This window comes from Prunus mume, linkage group LG3, assembly GCF_029339155.1.
Source record: "Prunus mume cultivar Tortuosa linkage group LG3, ASM2933915v1, whole genome shotgun sequence".
Classification (NCBI taxonomy): domain Eukaryota; kingdom Viridiplantae; phylum Streptophyta; class Magnoliopsida; order Rosales; family Rosaceae; genus Prunus; species Prunus mume.
Genome location: NC_142700.1, coordinates 16,281,614 through 16,296,541, shown reverse-complemented (window position 1 = coordinate 16,296,541; position 14,928 = coordinate 16,281,614). Strand labels below are relative to the sequence as shown.

General features: G+C 36.5%; 3 protein-coding genes across 5 annotated transcripts; all 3 read left to right on the top strand.

The window, feature by feature from the left end:
• The first annotated feature begins 874 nt into the window (after positions 1-874).
• Positions 875-3,882, top strand: LOC148918903 (uncharacterized). The gene is made up of 2 exons (XM_089047737.1): positions 875-1,081; positions 1,466-3,882. Exon 2 carries the CDS (start codon positions 1,470-1,472, stop codon positions 3,822-3,824), a length of 2,355 nt encoding a protein of 784 aa, XP_088903863.1. The 5' UTR covers positions 875-1,081; positions 1,466-1,469; the 3' UTR covers positions 3,825-3,882.
• Positions 3,883-8,487: 4,605 nt separating this feature from the next.
• LOC103326380 (hexon) lies at positions 8,488-11,175 on the top strand. Of its 3 annotated transcripts, XM_008228592.3 has the most exons (3): positions 8,488-8,704; positions 9,759-10,378; positions 10,538-11,175. In XM_008228592.3, exon 2 carries the CDS (start codon positions 9,856-9,858, stop codon positions 10,372-10,374), a length of 519 nt encoding a protein of 172 aa, XP_008226814.2. In that variant the 5' UTR covers positions 8,488-8,704; positions 9,759-9,855; the 3' UTR covers positions 10,375-10,378; positions 10,538-11,175. The 3 variants fall into 3 exon arrangements, with proteins under 3 accessions (XP_008226814.2, XP_088905292.1, XP_008226813.2); XM_089049166.1 differs by having other exon boundaries at positions 8,492-8,704; positions 9,764-11,175; XM_008228591.2 differs by having other exon boundaries at positions 8,495-8,704; positions 9,759-11,175.
• A 1,507-nt stretch (positions 11,176-12,682) lies between these two features.
• Positions 12,683-14,928, top strand: GDC1 (Ankyrin repeat family protein). The gene is made up of 2 exons (XM_008228593.2): positions 12,683-12,983; positions 14,422-14,928. The coding sequence occupies exons 1-2, from the start codon at positions 12,726-12,728 to the stop codon at positions 14,677-14,679; spliced, it is 516 nt and encodes a 171-aa protein (XP_008226815.2). The 5' UTR covers positions 12,683-12,725; the 3' UTR covers positions 14,680-14,928.

Genomic DNA, 14,928 nt, shown 5'->3' with positions numbered 1-14,928 from the left:
AAGGATCTCATCATGATAAAATGCAGCTCCACCACCCTTGCCCACGCGCCGCCACACGCGCCGGCAGTGCGTGGATGTGTAGAGAAATTTCCGGCAACGGAAAATCTCCACACCAACGCTCTCATTTCCTACCCTAGTTTCTTCTCAAGGTTAGGATCACTTTATTCAACTACCACGAGGTCCAATTCGCACGGGAACTGGCCGGAATTTCAAATTGAAAGCCGGCCAAAAACCTAGGTTTTCAATTCGGTTCCCAAACTCAAATCTATCCAAACCTAAGCAACAGTAAGCTAGAACACGTAAAAATGAGAAGAAACCTCACCAATTTTACAAGCGGACGGCGGAGGCGGCGGCGCAATGATCGGCAGTTCATAATCGAAACAAGCGTCGGTTCTCGTGCTTTCCAGGGGGAAATTGGGTGGGTCTTGATCGGGACTTCACGATGAGTTGAACGGAACCGGGCTCGAGGGCTGAGGTGGTCGGACGCAGGGACGGACCCACAGTGGGGTCAATGGGGTCAAACGACCCTATGGACTCCAAGAAAGTAAGGTAGAAGGCTCCTTTGAATTGCTCTGTGACCCCATGAAAATCTGGAGAAGAAGTTGCAGAGGTATGAGGAAGAAGAAGATGAACAGAAATCTGTCTTTTTCAAAGGAGCTGGCCAAACGGCGTCGTTTGGCCGACTTCTAATTTTAAAACCGGTTACCAAAACGGCGTCGTTTTGGTAGCGAATTTTTGTAAAGCTACGCTGGCCAAAACGCCGTCGTTTTGGGCCATTGACAAGATCGAAATTTTTTAAAGACACGGCCAAAACGACGTCGTTTTGGTCCGAGCCTTTAAAAAAAAAGAGATCAGCTTCTATATTGGGACAGACCTGCCCTCCCCATCTCTCCCGATTTTTCAACTTCAAAACCCCCATTTTCTAAACCCTCAAACCTAAATCCCCAATCTCCACCTCCCACAAACCTTTAACCCTCTCCCCCACCAAGCCTTTAAGCCCCAACTCCTCCATTGCCGCCGCTTCTAGCAGCGCCGCCACTTCCAAAAGCTTTGCTTCGCTTCCACCACCTCACAATTCAAGGTAAATTCTAACTCTAAACCTAAATAACTTGAAATGAAATTGAATGTATGATTATATTATATTGTTTTGATATATTGGATGTCTTATTTATGAATTTGTTGTGGTTAATTAGTATAAATTTGGTGTTCTCTTTAATTGAATTGAAATTGAATGTATGATTATATTATATTGTTTTGATATATTGGATGTTTTATTTATGAATTTGTTGTGGTTAATTGGTATAAATTTGGTGTTTTCTTTAATTGAATTGAAATTGAATGTATGATTATATTATATTGTTTTGATATATTGGATGTTTTATTTATGAATTTGTTGTGGTTAATTGGTATAAATTTGGTGTTCTCTTTAATTGATTTTACTTATTATTTTGATTAATTTATGTAGAATTATGGAAAGATTTTTTAAGAGGAAGTCATCATTGGGTAGTTCGGATAGTGTGGGTAATTCAAGAACTTCAAGTTCAAGACAAAGTGAGTTAGATGGGGTTTTGGCTAATCTTCAGGCAGACCCGGGACTAAGAATTCGTATGATTGAGTATGATACTAATATTAGAGATGAGGTTCGAAGAGCATATCTACAAAAAGGACCTTGTCAACCTAGAGGTCATTCTTTCCCACAAAGTAATATCTCAGGAATTAATCGACGCTTCATTCCCCAATGGTTTGATGAATTTGATTGGTTGGAGTATAGTGTATCTAAAGATGCTGCATTTTGTCTTTATTGCTATCTCTTTAAATCCAATTTTGAGCAAGTGGGTAGTGAAGCCTTCACTGGAGCAGGGTTTAAGAATTGGAAGAAAGGGAGAGAAAGAATGAAGGTGCATGTTGGACCGGTTGGTAGTGTTCATAATAAAGCTAGAGAAGCTGCTACAAACTTGATGAATCAAAATACACATATTGAAACGGCTGTGAGCAAACACTCCGAACAAGCTCGTGTGTCATATCGAAGATGCTTAATTGCTTCAATCAAGTGCATTAAGTTTCTATTGAGACAAGGTCTTTCTTTCCGTGGAAATGATGAAAGTGCCACTTCAAGCAATAGGGGAAATTACTTGGAGCTATTGCAATTCCTTGCAGACAATGATGAGAAAGTTAAAGAAGTTGTGTTGGAAAATGCTCCGGGGAATCTCAAGTTAGTAGCTCCAAAGATTCAAAAAGATATTGTCAATGCATGTGCCGGGGAAACACTTGATGTTATCATGAGTGGTTTAAAAGATAGATTATTTTCTATATTGGTGGATGAAGCACGTGATATTTCTGTGAAGGAGCAAATGGCTATGGTGTTGCGTTATGTGGACGACAAAGGGCATGTAATTGAAAGGTTTGTGGGGGTTCAACATGTTACCGACACCACTTCAAGTTCACTAAAGGATGCCATTGACATATTCTTTTCTTCCAATGGTTTAAGCTTTTCTAAGTTACGAGGACAAGGTTATGATGGAGCTAGCAATATGAGAGGTGAGTTGAATGGCCTCAAAACAAAGATTTTGAGAGAACAACCTTGTGCATACTATGTTCATTGCTTTGCTCATCAACTTCAACTAGCACTTGTTGCCGTAGCAAAGAAGAATATTGATATTGCCTCTTTCTTCACAACCACTAATAGTGTGGTTAACCATGTTGGAGCGTCTTGTAAGCGGCGTGATGCACTTAGAGCACAACTTCAAGAAGAGCTTGTGATAGCTTTTGAAAATGATTGTCTTATAACGGGGCGAGGTTTGCATCAAGAAACAAGTCTCAAACGTGCCGGTGACACACGATGGAGCTCACATTACGGTACCATTATTAGCATCATTTCTATGTTTTCATCTGTGATTCATGTGCTTCAAATGATTATTGATGATAATCCCAATGATAGTGCCGGTGAAGCAAATAAGATTCAAAGGGAAATGCTTACTTTTCAGTTTGTGTTTCACCTATTCTTAATGAAAGCTATATTGGGACTCACAAATAATGTGTCACAAGCATTGCAAAAAAAAGATCAAGAAATTGTGAATGCAATGGCTTTGGTGAAATCATGCAAGGAAAGGCTACATTGGATGAGGAATAATGGGTTTGATGCATTGGTTGAAGAGGTGTCTTCATTTTGTGACAAACATCATATTGATGTTCCTAACATGGATGATGCCTTCGTACTTCCAGGGAGGTCAAGGCGTAATGCTCCAATAAAGACAAATCGTCATCATTATCGTGTGGAGCTCTTTATTTATGTCATTGATGAGCAACTTACGGAGTTAGATGATCGTTTTAATGAGGTAAATACTGAGTTGCTTATTTGTTTGGCATGTTTGAGTCCGAATGATTCATTTGTAGCTTTTGATAAACAAAAGCTACTTCGTCTTGCTCAATTTTATCCTCAAGACTTTTCGGATGGAGATCTTTTGGCACTTGAAGATCAACTTGAACTTTATATTCACTATGTGTGTTCAAGTAGTGATTTCTTTGACTTGCAAGGGATTGGTGATCTTGCAAAAAAAATGGTGGAGACAAGGATGCATCGAGCATTCAATTATGTGTATTTGCTTATTACATTGGCTCTAGTTTTACCGGTTGCTACTGCTTCAGTTGAGAGGGCATTTTCCGTCATGAATATTATCAAAGGTCCACTTCGGAACAAAATGGGAGATCAATGGTTGAGTGATAGCTTACTTGTTTATGTTGAGAAGGATGTTTTTGATTGTATTGAAAATGAAGCTATAATGCTTCGTTTTCAAAATATGAAACCTCGTCGTGGCCAATTGTAATTTGTAATGTTGTTTTTTACATGAATTATGAATGAATGTACTGTAGTTTCATTTTCAATGTTATATTAATCTTTAAAAAAAATATTGAACTTTTACACTATGACCCTACGACATCAAATTCCTGGGTCCGTCCCTGGTCGGACGTGGCGGCTGGGTAGTGGTTTGCGTCTCGGTGAACAGTGTGGGAGGAGGGGTTCGCGCAGAGAGAGAATCGGGAGAGAGAGAGAGAGAGTGTGTGTGTGTGTGTGAGGTAAAAGTGAAAAATCTGATTTTTACTCAAACTTACTTTGAAATAATTACGATAGTGCCACCGAAACTAATTTGCTCGCCAAAATTTCATTACAACTCCAATTTAAGCCTACCGCATGTCTACGGATTCGTCTTAGTACCACCTATGCAACCAAACTACTCGTGGTCCCAAAATCCTTCCGGATAAGAAAATGACCAAAATTACCCTTAACCCAAGGGTAAATTCATAATTCACCTAATTTAATTAAAATAGGAATAAATTTGGAGTCGGGGTGTTACAACATAAGCTGGAGGTGGCACCATTCCTTGGTTGCTTAAGGGACGTGTAAACACATCAGGTTGTTGCCTTGCTATCCAAGTGCTAGCTGGCTTTACTTCATCAAAATATCATCCCAATACTAAATGTTAGCACTTATCTCTAACCTCCAAACATATCAACCAATGATAGACTGATAGTTGCCGTCTTTATTCTAGTATAAATAGAGAGTTTGCATGTACAAATGGTTTACTACATCTAGAGAAGGGCATGCATACATTGCATGAGAAACGAGAGACCAACAGTGGTAGAGAGAAAAATAAAGAAAGAGTGGTGATAATATTCTTGGAAGAGTTAGAGGTCGGAGCTTGTGTTTTCTTAACTTAGAACAAAGGCTTTGGTATCAAGGTAGGGGTTTCTTGGGAGCTTTTACGGGGATTGATCTAATTAAATTTTGTGAGTTCAGCTCTATATTATGTGTGATATTATATAATGTTCTTGTATAAGATATTTACGTATTGTGAGATATATGGATATGTGAAATGCATAATTATATCATGTCATGGTAATTGGTTGGAATTTTTGGGTTGAGAAAATAATGATGGAAAAGAGGGTAATGAGAATAGTCTTTTGTTTAGTTGAGTCTAACTCTTGGCAGGTACCAGGTCTCAGTGATCCCACAGTGTACATGGTTTTTATTGGGTGATTCGGGACTGGCGAAAGGGAGTTAGACAATATGACTAACAAAAGGGGAATTATGAGATGATTGAGATGAGTGTTAGTTCATATAAATGGGCATTTAGGACCAAGTGGTATAAGCATGGTATGGGACGTGCAGGTCTGCTTGTCCAGTTATATGAATTAATGGGAATAGATGAAGAGCATTCATTCATGCATTATTATTAATAACGTGATATTTGGTTATGTGATTGCATGTGTCACTTAATTTAGTTATATCAATTTACTGTGGTAATGTCTCATGTTCCTACTGAGCTGTGGTTGCTCACCCCTCAATGTGTTTAATTTTTCAGATGAATTAGTGGGCAAAACAAGGACTAAACCAGTTGAGGCTGAATTAGATGAGAGTGATAGAACTTTATTTATTAATTGTAAAGTTGTAAGATTTTGGAGATATTTTTTTTTATAAGAGAAGTTTATTTTAAACCCATGTTTCAGAATTTATTTTATTTTATTTTTATTTTTATTTTTCTCACGCATCGGGAGCGGGATTTCCACCGACCCCCGGGTCCGGGGCGTGACACACCTAGCCAAAACCGGCCACCCTAAGAAGTGAACACTAGCATCCTTCCTTCCTAGGTTGCAACATATCCTCCATCTTCCTTGGTGTGGTAAAGTTAGAGATTACCTATATTGGTGATTTGGTGAATCTAAAAGGTCTTCCATAAGGTGATCAACTCAAAGGATGTCAACCTTGAGTAGTGCTTTAAGGGTAAAATTTATACTCTCTTTCTCTTAGTCTAGAATGTCTAGGAGTGGAACAATCTAAACCAAGCTTCAAGATACTTGGGGTTAGTTATGTTAAAGCTCAAAGATTAAATTTAAAGCTTCCATTGCCTAAAGGTCACTTGTAACCTTATCTTTGTGGCTAAATATAATTAGAATTTAATGTTTCCTTTAGTCCTTATATAGTATAAAACATCTGAACCCCAGTGGCGGAGCCAGGAATTTATGTGTTGGGGGGCCAACATATAAACCAAATAAGACATTAAAAAATTTCAAATTTTCAACCTTAACAATGTTTGTAAAAATAAAAGGCCGAAAACAATTGTTTATTCAATTAGGTATCAAAATAACACTCGTCGTTCTTTCATATCTCGAAAACCATTAGGAACAAAAATTTACTGAATGCTAAAGCCATTTGTAATTGAGTCAATGCTAAACTTTGCTTCATATAAAAATTAAATCTCAATCCTTTTTTATTTGGGTAAAAGTCTACTTCTTATTTGATAAAAGAGATTTTTTGAAACTTTATTTGATTGGCTACTTTTATTTTTTATTAATATATTGGTGGGCCCAAAATTACTTAGTCTTTCTATTTGAAATCGCTTACTCTTTTACTTGCAAAGAGAGAGAAACGTACATTTTCTTTTGTGAGGGGACCACAAACAGTTTATTATTATATAGACTTCCTAAATGTGTAGGAAAGCAAGAGCAAAAATTAAATGGAGTAAAAAATTTGGGGGGGCCCAAGCCCCTTCAAGCCTTAACAAGGCTCCACCACTGCTGAACCATACTCTTAAAATTTCTAGAAAAACTATCCTAAAACAAAACAAAATCCTCAGAAATTAAGAAAACAAACTAGGAAAGAATCATTCTTTGACTATAAAACATGCCAGCCAACTTGCACGAACGTTTTAGGGTCGTTCCACTTCCTATAAAAACTTGGAACAATATTATAAACGTAGCTTGATCTCTAAGCTTTCCAAGCATATATCACACGACACTAGGAAAAATCGAAAAACTCTTCAACTCTTCAATCTTCCATAGCAGTGTTGTTCTGATGGGATTTCAACGTAGGTTGTCTTGACTAACAAGTCTGGAGCAATTGACTTGGTAGAAAGTTATGAAAATTTGATACCATAATCTTCAATGTATTAGCTTTCTTATCCAATTGGCCTTGTGCTAAAATTCATTCGAAAAGTCAATTTTTTGTCGAAATCCTTCCAAGAGCGCAAAATAGCTGAAAAATAAGAAAAGTAAAGTAATAATGCTCTTTTTAATTAACCTTCCTAACAAAAACCAAATATAAAAGGTTTAAAAATATAGGAAATAATTCACTTATCAATATTGGAATCAAATCAACTACTCCCCCATAGGTGATCGTATTCTCGATTTTGTGGGTATTTGATTACAAATTTTAAGGTGGAACCCACATAATTTTTGATTCCTTACATAAACGCGAGGGAAGTCAGTAATTGAAATAATTCCAATACTCATGTGTTAGTAAACACATGAAAAGCAGGAATTGTAATCATTCCAATAGTCTTTCCCAAAAAGTAAACATGCAAGTAATGATACTTGAAATTTCATAGTTTAAACTTTTACAATTTTGGATGGAATTGGGTTAAATTCAAATCCATGCAGTTACGTTAGAGCCAATCACTGTGACTTAGATTTGGGCCCAACAAATTCGAATCCACCCCACAAATCCCCTTGTCCAAGATGCACCATAAGAAATCAGACGTTTAAATTGATGGATAATTTAAATTTATGCGATCAAAAATTTTGAATGAGGAAATTTAAACGTACTAAAGAATTCATAAATGATGGAAATTAATATTATAGAATTTGTAAAGTTTCTTATTTGGCCAATGGATTTAAAGACGGAATTTAATGTTTATCATCTTAGAATTTTATAAATGACAACTATTTAGATAGAATTGAAAATTGGGATTTCTGACCTCAAAATTCCATGGTCTTTTTCCACGTGGAATTTCTTAGATTTATTTATTTTTATTTATCAAAACATGGGAATTGGTTTATGTTAATTTAAAAATTCTGTTGACAAAAACCAAAATTTAGAAATTTTGACTTTTGTGAAAATTCCAAGTTTATTTTCCTAATCCAAATACAATTGAAGTGTAATATCATAAAGGAAAAAGCTTGGCTCCTTAAAATTAAGGAGGAACTCCTTCTTACAACCAATGTGGTTTTGACACATATTAATTTTTTTTAAATATTCTTTTTCTTTTTTGTTGAAACTTTGTCAATGTTGCTTGCTTGAATTTAACAAGTATCAAAACCCCATTGGTTGTGATGAGTAGCTCTCCTTAACCTTGCTCTATAAGAAAAGGATACTACTTGCCTCCTTACTTGTAATGAGATATTCCTCTTTTATGTGAATCACAGTTTAACATATATGCAAAAATAATTTATCAAAAACACAAAAAAAAAACTTTTGCATGCATGTCACACTATTATTTGCAAGAATATAAGAGCTCCTACTTATCTGGTAAGGAGATAAATATTTTCCATAAAGAAATTAAAACGTCGTCGTCCATTCTTAATGCACCCGACACGAAACCACGGAGGTAAAATGCAGTAAACCAGCAAATGTAAAGAAAACCCCCCTATTCATACCAATCATTTGTATCAAATTTACTGGTTGGGATTTCCGTTGACTGTCTGACTCTGACTCGCTTAAAATAAAAACAGAAAATTGCCTTGAAGTGAGATTCGATATGTTTCTTAAAGGTAGCATTATGATCCTTGTGTTGAATGTAACTCCAAGAAGCTCTGAGATTTCTCACTTTCAGCAGTTTCTTTCACATGGGTCTCATTGATACTCTCAATTGATTCTTTCTTTGTTGGGTTCGGATTTTCTGTCAGCTTAGCTTCACTCCCTCGGTTGTGGGTAGGTATTTTTATTTTAGTATTCTTAATTTCTTACCATCTAATCAGTGTTTCTTTTTTACTTGATTGTGGATCTTAATGTTTGGTCATCACTATCAGTTGTCCAGTTATGGATAGTGGGGATCATCACTCAGTGCATTTCTGGTAGCTTGTAGGATTTGACTGTTCATGCCTTAATTTGGGCATTTAATGAAGGGATTATTGGGGTTTGATAGATCTTCGTCTTGTTGATGCTTGTTAAGGACTGAAGTGATCTTTATTTCTGGGCCATTCATAGTAAGGACTAGACAAAGTAATTAGTTTTCGTTTTGCCTGAGTGTGAATTCTTCAGTTTAGATGCACCATGGTTGTCTTTTTTCTTGGAAGCTTTTGCTTTTCCTCTCTGACTGAACTTGGAAGTATGTACTGGTGCAATTTGAACAGTAGATGAAAAATAGGGAGGGGAGATTGACTGCATAATCTGAAGGTTTGGTTTTATGGGTTTATGGAATTATAATTTCAGAGGTCTTTTCTGATAGACATTAGAGCTCATGTTTTGCTAATTTCTGTGGTTTGAGATAAGGAGGTTGGAAGAGGTTTTGCTGAATCTCCCTCTTTAACAGCTGATACTAAAATGACTTTAACTTGTTTCATTTCCTGCTGTATGAGATTAGCTGATGTCTAAAATGCAGTTTTCCTTTTATGCACTGCTTTTCCTTTTGGGATTACTAGAAAATGCATAAATAGTGATTTCACTTTACTGTTTATACTTTACATATGCTTCTCCAAACCCTTGCCTTATCCACTGATGTTACTCATAACCATAATGCTTTCCTAATTGCCTTTTCTTTTAGTCTGCATTTTCTTTTTCAGTACGTGATAATCTCTATCTATTGGAGGATGGTTTATGTACCAGGAACTTTGCAGTTGAATGAGGTTTTAAAATATCTATAAATTTATACTTCTAAGACTGACCATAACTTTGTTGAGAAACGCTACTTACAATCTGAAATTTAAGCTACATCACTGTTCATATACACCAATTTATCTAAAAGCATTGGCTGATGCTGTTGCAGGAAAGGCTCTTGAACGGAGTTGGTTGTAACATCTCTCTCAACAAGATTCTGGTCACTGGAGAAAATTCCTGTTACAAGGTGTCTGCTCATACTTTTGATGGAGACTAGAAGAAACATGGTTCAGACACTGGAAGCTATAAAGAGTGGTGGAGGATCCATCAGGGTTGGGACCACTGGGACGGTCGGTTCCCTAATGACAAGAGAATTAGAGGCCATCAAAGTTGCACCTCTGACGCCTGCATCTTCCAGAAGTAAACATCAAACAGCTTCTGTTTCTGTTCCCTGTGGTGCTACTACTCCGAAAAAGCTACAACCAAAAAAATCATGTGATGAAGCTAGTAGCAGTGGAACCAGCAACTACATTAATCAGAGACGCCCTGAAATTTCACAGAAAACAAAAACTCATGCTAAAAAGACTAGTCAGATCCCGATACTGAGCTCTGATAATGTTGGTCTGGATAGAACTCGTAGTATGCAGAAAACTAGTAAAAAAGGACCTAACATTGTTGAAGTTGTGGACTTAAAATGTGGGAACTCAGATAGAGCATGGGCTGGCCCTATAACGAATCGACTGAAGAAGCTGGGCTTCTCAAAGCTCTCTGAGAGCATTGTCTAACCTGGTAATTTCTTCACATCAGATCTTAGATTCCTGTAACTGTATACAGAAATCCCAATTGGTCGTTTGCTGTCTGAAACTTCCACCATACAACATATGCTTGGTAGGATCCTAGTGCCTCTCTTTTTCTTCTTTTGTGTTTTTACCACTGGTTCACAAGCAGGTCTCAAATGACTGCCAGAGGAAACCATGTCTTTAAATTGTGGCTGAGGCGTGTGTGAGCTACATCTGCTGCTTAATTCGAGGCGGCTGAAGTGCTCAATTTCTTTCATTATGAGGGATCCAACAGTGCCTCTGGTGCCTATTTCCACAGGAGCATATGCAGCCATTTTTGCAGCATCTCTGTTGGCAATGTTGCTGGATTTAGACATGTTTGGTTCTGCTGGAGTGGAGGGGGTGGCTTGTGGATGAAAAGAGGTGGTTTGGGGTTCAGTCTTGGGTGGGGAATTTACTTTTCTTTTGGGACATATGATGTTTGGCCTTTGCTATTTCACAAGGATTCTTTGCCTTGTGTTCTTTATCTAAAGTGAACAGCATTTGTTGGGTTGGCTGGTTATATACTCACCTCATTCATGTGCTTACAGATAAAAAGGTAGAATCCCTTAAGCTACCACACCTTCTTTCCCTCTATTTTATTTTATTTTTAAATTTGACCATTTGGCTCTCATTTACTGATTTAATATAGTTTTCCATACTTGGATTATGTTTTGGATTCATTATGACCGTCGGATCTTGCGGAACAATTTAGTTTGATGCATTATCAATCAGTAAAAGTGACGATGTTGTATTTGCTTTTTTTAAGTAAGTTGTTAAGTTCTTTTCTTGTCTTGAATGGCACTTGAGAGCTTTTGAAGTTTTGGGGTCGATTTGCTTTTGCTGGTCCTATCTCATTTTTCTATTTACGTCATCACCTTTGAAGGGGTCATGGGAAAGATATATATGATAGAATTTCTTGATACACACCATGTGAATTTCTTTCTTTTTCCCGACTTGAGGAGAAGGGCATTCATTTTCTCACTTCTTGTTACATCTCATCAGCAAGAGTAAATAGAAATAAATTACTAGCAGAATTTGGTATGACATGAAGAATCATATAATTAAGGTTGCAGGTGGGTCAATTGAAGCTTTGTACAGCTATATGATGATATTTCATAAATAAGAAGGTTGGAAGGCAATAGAGTTGAGCCTTTTTTTTTTCTTTTTCTTTTTCCATGCAGAACAATTAAGAACCTGTCTGCCATGAGCAGAGCAAAATGGGTCAGTATGAGGAGAAAAACTTGTGTAGAGCAAAATGGGTTAGAACGGGTTACAAATATCAACTGCAACTACACTAAATACTCGTTTGGGAGTGATTCTGGCTACTGAGAAGAAGCAAATCCCACGTGTTTTCCAAAAAATCACTTTTAGTGATTTAAAAGTGATTATGGGAAGAAGCACCTTCTATGTGTTTCTCTATAAAATCACTTAAAATGATTATTGACCTTTTTATAATCACTCGCAAACGAGTCTTAATAGTAATTTCACAGTTTGAATTTGGCCTAAAACTAATAGCATAATTGCAACCATAGATTTATTCATCGGTTTGTTTCAGTTATTTCCCTTTTCTACATAATTGAATAAATATTTTATATTCTCTTACATATATAAAAGGGAATTGCATACTGTCAATTGAACTATAGTTGAGAAAACTTTTTGCGGTTGTAGATTGAGAATTTGAGAGAGATGATGTGAAATTCGAAGCGTTTTTGAGATTTTTTATTTTATTTTTTGTATTTATAGTTGATATCCATGTGTGAAATGAAACATACTAACATAGAAAAATGAAGAGTGTTAAAATAATATATCTGATTTAGTTTGGTTTAGATGGTTTCTAATTAGATCAAACTAAATCAAACTTAATCAAACCAAACTACTTGTCATTTCATTTGATTCACTCCAAGGTAACACTTTTCAAGTGTAAAAACCAAACAAAATCATTTGAACTGGTTAAATTCGCCAAATTTGAGTTGGTTCGAGCGGTTTACGGTTAGTGAGAATAAAATTGACAAAATTTGATCTAAAGAGACTTAGTATAAATCGAGAATAAAATTGACAAAATTTAACTATAGGGCCTTAGCATTAATCCAATGGATTTGTAATTTAGGGCCTTCAAATAATGAGTGCCCAAATAAAAGTCAACGAACTCACCATCGATTGGCTATGAAGTATTTCAAATCAACGACTGAGATCGCTTCTGTAGGGAAAGCATGAAAAGATGACGACACAGTCTATTATTTCCAGTGCACTTAGACATGAGTGGATAGGAGTGATCGAGCTGAGAAGTTCACAGACAGTAAACTGAAAACTCAGCAATGGCTTCAATTCCATGTACTGGTGTTGCTGCTGCTGCCATCACCTCCAAGTCCTTTCCTTCTTCAACCAAATTCAACACCCGGTTCGTGGGTACCCGAAATAGGCTCGGGTGGTTCAGGCCCTTGGGGCTTGGACCCTCCAACGGGTCCAGAGCCAAGTGCTGGTTTAAATTCGGGAAAAACGGTGTAGATGCTGAAGGTGCTGGTATTTATGGAAGCCAATCCCGTGATGATTTTGATAGAGATGATGTTGAACAGGTTCTTTACTCCCTCTCTCTCCCTCTCTCTCTACATGTTATTGTACATGTGTATATATGTGGGTGACTGTGACTGACTTTTGGTGATGATCACAAATTGATCTATGTTTGGGAAGCATTTTTCTATTTATTTATGGCTAGGCAGATATGCGTTTCACAGTAAATTATGTATAAAATATTAAGAACAAGGATTGTTCAAACAAAATATTTTGTTTCCAGCTAATTATAAAATATAATGAATAAATTAAGGGTAATTATAATTATGCGTTCTTACCGAAATTAAGTTGGTAATAAGTTTTATTTATTTTTCTAGATTCTTGGAGACATTTGCTTGCCATAAATAAATAAGAAGGGGTACAGATAGAAGAGAGAGCTAGATTATTTTTTTCTTTTTGGGCAAAGAGCTAGAATAATGAAGTTCAGAGGAAGAAAAGAGATTAAGAAATTTATTCATCAAAAGGACATAGTCTTAATGAATGTTTTAACATGTATTCTAACTTCTTAAGAGCTTCATTTAACATATAAGAAACAAAGTTCTTGCCAAAATTATTGCAGTAGCAATGGTACTTTTCCGGGTGGTATAAAGGCACAATTAGGTGAAGCATCGAATTCTTTGGTCCGTGTAGTTCAAATATTCAAGAGGGAAGGATGATTGTTGGCCTCTAATATTTGTGTCCACAGGCAGATGCTCATGTATATATAATTGAAAATTTGTAGTGAAGATAAATTAGGTGTGTGCTGTGCAATTTCATATTGGAAAGTGAAATGCAATTCTTTTTCTTCGTAGTTTTCTGAGTTCTGGTTGTCCACCAAAAAGGAATTTGCATAAGTGCATCGGAAACCGGTTCTTAAGACAGCAAAACCCTTTTTTGCTGACATATAAATTAATAGAAAGGAAAACCTTGCTCTTGTGTCGTACAACTTGAATTTATCTAATCGCCAAAATGGAATTAGAGGGAATCTTTGAATTTGGTGTTAACATCTATTGGATGCATAAACATGATCCATTTCAGAATTCTCAGGCTTGAGGTCCCTATACATCACACCGGTAACATGGTGGAATTGGCCTGCATATAGAAGCATTTTTTAGATGCTAGCACCAAGTTATATACAGCTTTGCTCCGTGCGTCTGCATCCGTTGCACTGTTTTGTAGGAGGAGAATTTGCAGGACAAGGCATTTTCATGGTCATGTTGCAGTTTATGTGTCTTTAATTGTGTGCTCACAAGGGAACCTTTTTTATTTCTTAAACAGTAACGTGCATTATTCAGTTTTTGCTATTAAATCTAGAACAGGCTCAAGGTGAGAGCAGGTGACAAAGCGTTCGTTTTACTGTCTTATATGTTAGTTTTGCTGCAACCAGAAACATGAATTTGTTGCATAAGGTCAAACATCTCAAGCATGACCACATTTAACGACTTATGCCTTTCTTCATTGCAGTATTTCAACTACATGGGTATGCTCGCTGTTGAAGGTACATATGATAAGATGAATGCTCTTTTAAGCCAAAACATCCACCCGGTAGACATTTTGTTGTTGATGGCTGCATCTGAAGGTGACAAGCCAAAAATTGAAGAACTTTTAAGAGCTGGTGCTAGTTACTCTATCAAAGATGTCGATGGGCGGACAGCTCTTGATAGGGCTGCAAGTGATGAAATCAAAGACTTCATTCTTGGTTTTTCAGTTCAGAAAGCATGATTTCAATAATATGTAGTTTTTTTTTTTTTGGTTGGGAGTGACTTTATCATCATGTAATCTTTTCAATAGCTGCTTTAACCCATCAATGGCTATAGGCATTGTCAATTTATACCCTTGCTTTTAGTTTTATCTTCCTTTCTCTTTGCAAATTTTTGAGGCTGCAGGGTACTATGTCACTTTGATGAACAGCAGAAGTATTTATGAGAAGATTAATCTAATTATGAAATGCACCATATGAGTATTTAATCA

Bases quoted from the DNA above. Each gene is read 5' to 3' on its own strand.
- LOC148918903 (XM_089047737.1), top strand. From the start codon at position 1,470: ATGGAAAGATTTTTTAAGAGGAAGTCATCATTGGGTAGTTCGGATAGT.
- LOC103326380 (XM_008228592.3), top strand. From the start codon at position 9,856: ATGGAGACTAGAAGAAACATGGTTCAGACACTGGAAGCTATAAAGAGT.
- GDC1 (XM_008228593.2), top strand. From the start codon at position 12,726: ATGGCTTCAATTCCATGTACTGGTGTTGCTGCTGCTGCCATCACCTCC. The intron at 12,984-14,421 runs GTTCTTTACTCC...TCTTCATTGCAG, and splicing joins ATAGAGATGATGTTGAACAG to TATTTCAACTACATGGGTAT.